The sequence below is a fragment of the Hydra vulgaris genome, chromosome 08 (assembly GCF_038396675.1).
Source record: "Hydra vulgaris chromosome 08, alternate assembly HydraT2T_AEP".
NCBI classification, from domain to species: domain Eukaryota; kingdom Metazoa; phylum Cnidaria; class Hydrozoa; order Anthoathecata; family Hydridae; genus Hydra; species Hydra vulgaris.
The window spans coordinates 22,910,220-22,913,485 of NC_088927.1; the positions used below are offsets into that span (position 1 = coordinate 22,910,220).

Here is a 3,266-nt window from a genome sequence, read left to right on the forward strand (position 1 = left end):
ATCCAAATTTTAGTCAATATAGCCCTAATTTTAAATTAGCTATGAATTTTGTCCAGTAAATGTGAATTCTGGCCCAATGTGCGTAGAGGTGCGCTGTTATAAAACATGTTGCGAAAAAAACGTGTTTTTCGCGACATGTTTTTGAAAAACATGCCGTCGACCAAAAGAAATAAAACGTTTTATTCGAAAAAAGCTTTTCGCATTATGCTTGTTGTTATATGTCTTTTGTTTAATATAGAAAAGACATTTGTCTTTTCCGAAGAGTTTTTCGATTTTATGTTGTTATGTGGACTCTTAATTCTTTATTATCATTTGTATTTTAGATATAATTGAAAACAAAATAATATTCATTTTTCTCAATAAAGATGCCTCGTAAGACAGATCCAGTCAAGAATCTTTTTCTAAAAATCTTAGGTAAAACAACCAACTCTTACAACTCTTGCAAATATTGTGGAAAAGGTTATTCAAAGAATACACATAACTTACTTGTTCATGTTCATAAATGCAACAAAATACCAGAAGAGTTAAGAAATGCTGTTGTAAAAGAAAAAATAGCCGAAAAAAACAAACCATTAAAAACATTAAGTAAGACTCCATCAAGAAAAGGTAGAGTTTTCAAAATTGTTTTTGTTTTTATTTTGTTATTAGTTATTATAATGAAAAAGTTTCTTTATTGTACAGGAATTATGAGATCAAGTAGTGAAAGCATAAATGCAACAACAATTGATATAACAGAGTTAGAAGAATTCTCTTCATCTCCTGTTCAATCAGTTTATTGTTCAAAAAATCAAAGAGTCGATGAAATGTTTATTGCGTTGGAACAAAAACAAGTATGTTTGTGTTTATCAGCTAAACTCTAATGATAAAAATAGTCTAATAAATAAAAAAACTAATTATATGAGAATTTTTTTTTGATTAACTTTTTTTTTCAAAAAGCATGATATTATTATACTTGTTGCATAAACAAGCAAGCTTATTGCATACTAATTTTTTGGTGAAAGAAATTATATTGTGTATTATATCGGTGTAAATTTGTTTAAAAATATCAATAAAATAAATCAATTTTACTTTTTCATTTTATTTGATACATGATTTTCACTTTAGGCCTGAATTTTTTGAGTTGCCTTATATGTATTTAATTTTTTCCTCATAGGATGCTTTCAAATATGATTTTTCTCGAGTTATTTTTGCATCCGGGTACCCTCTAAACATGGTTGAATACCCCATTTAGAAGGAACTTTTTTCAAAGTATCTGCCTGAATTTGCCCAATCGAAAATATCTTTCTGAATATTTACTTGATAATGAATATTATAGGATAAAAGCGTTAGTTGAAAAAAAAATTTCTGATTCAATTTCTCTTGCAATTCAATGGGATGGCTTTTCCAATATCAGGTAATTTTATTTACTTCTTTGAAAATTATTTAATGATTAAAATAAAAACAAAAGTTTATTAAAATATAAATAATATTTATTAATGTCCAAATAAAAATAGTTTACTATTCAAAGGATTTATATTTTTAGAAGAGAGCCAATCATTCATGTGGTTTTAACAACACCTGAACCTGTTCTCTACAAGAGTATTTGCCCTTTTACCCAGTCACAAACAGGTGCCTACATGGCAGAACTAATTATCAATTTTTTAGAGGAGATAGGGCCGCATCGATTTCTAGGAGGAGTTACAGACAACTGCTCTGCAATGCTACTTTCCAGACGTATCATTGTGAAAAAGTATCCACACTTAGTTTTCTATGGCTGTGTGGCACACATATTGAATCTTCTAATGCTTGATCTATGTAAAGCATCGTTTATAGAAAACATTATGAAAATATCCATTTATTTAGTCAAAGAAATAGTAAATTCATCGTTAAAATCTAGGTTTGATACTATTCAAAAGCAAAAAGGAATTAATGTTTCATTAAAGCAGGAGTCGTACTCGGTTTGCTGGTAATGCTATAACACTTTGAAATTATCTAACAAACAAGTGTTTAAACAAATGGCTATTGATTTTCATCCTGGAATTTTTCTTTGAAACACGAGGCAAAAGAAATAATATTAAAAGATAAATTTTGGCAAGACTTTGAGCAGACTTGTAAATTTTTAAAAAAGATTTTGTTTTGGATTATAGTTTTAGAAGCAGAGGAAGCAGTATTGAGTATAGTCTGCTTGGCTCTGTCAGATATAAAGTTAGCCCTTGATAACTTTATATCGGAAGCAGGGTTGACAGATTTAGAAAGTATGCAAATGCATAATTATTTTAAGTTAAGAAAAGACATGGCTGTCACAAATCTTCATTTAGCTGGGAACTTGCTTGATCCGCAAATAAAAGGTTCAATCCTATCTGGATCAGAATTTCTGGAATTAATGGAGTATACAGAAATGTTAGCAAAAAAATTTTCTATAAATAATTATGTTGATTTGTCGGCTATTGCAAAAGATATTACCCAGTTTGTAAACTCTACTGAACTATGGTCAAATAGCTATGTTTGAGCAACTTGCTAGAAATCAGGATTCCATAACATATTGGCAAGCTTTAAAAAAATATCGTCCGCTAGCTGATTTAGCCATTTAAATTTTATTAATGCCATCTTCTTCAGCTGCTACTGAAAGAACTTTTAGTACTCGAGGCTTTATCCACAGGAACCCAATCATGCATTAAAAATGCAAATAAAGTACTTGATTCGACAATACCTCTTATATGATTTCTCTGAAAATATTGATGACAGTGATTACGATGATATAACACAATCAGAAGGAGAAATCTATGAAAGTGAGTCTGTGGAAGATATAGATTTCATAGAATTTATTTCAGTGTTAAATGAATTAATTAAATGTGCTAATTTAAATTGTTTAAATGAATTAGTTCTTGTTTATTGACTCTAACAAAATTCATACTTGTTTACATATTTTTTTCATAAATATAATTATCAAGTTTTACGTAATTAAATTCTTTCACTTAGACCAACATCAAAGGATGAATTGAACCAAGTAAGCTCCCAAGAGCCAGTGATCAAAGAGTATATGGTCGAACAAGTGGAATATGAATACGAACAAGTCTGAATTGTTTTATTTTATGAAATTTTAAAACTTTATCATAAAAATGATATTTTTTATATTTAATAAAATAGAGAAAGTATTATCAACAAAAAAAATTCCCCGGATGTGGGTAAGATGGAAGGGTCATAAAGCTCATATAAGTTACTTCTATAGTAAAGCTAAAATCAAACTAATTTAAATGATGTATGGTGAATGTTCTTATTTTTTCATT

General features: G+C 28.6%; 1 protein-coding gene across 1 annotated transcript; it reads left to right on the forward strand.

Moving 5' to 3' along the window:
* The first annotated feature begins 309 nt into the window (after positions 1-309).
* Positions 310-3,060, forward strand: LOC136084234 (uncharacterized). Its single transcript, XM_065804327.1, has 3 exons — positions 310-606; positions 682-830; positions 2,959-3,060. The coding sequence occupies exons 1-3, from the start codon at positions 366-368 to the stop codon at positions 2,974-2,976; spliced, it is 408 nt and encodes a 135-aa protein (XP_065660399.1). The 5' UTR covers positions 310-365; the 3' UTR covers positions 2,977-3,060.
* The last annotated feature ends 206 nt before the right edge of the window (positions 3,061-3,266 follow it).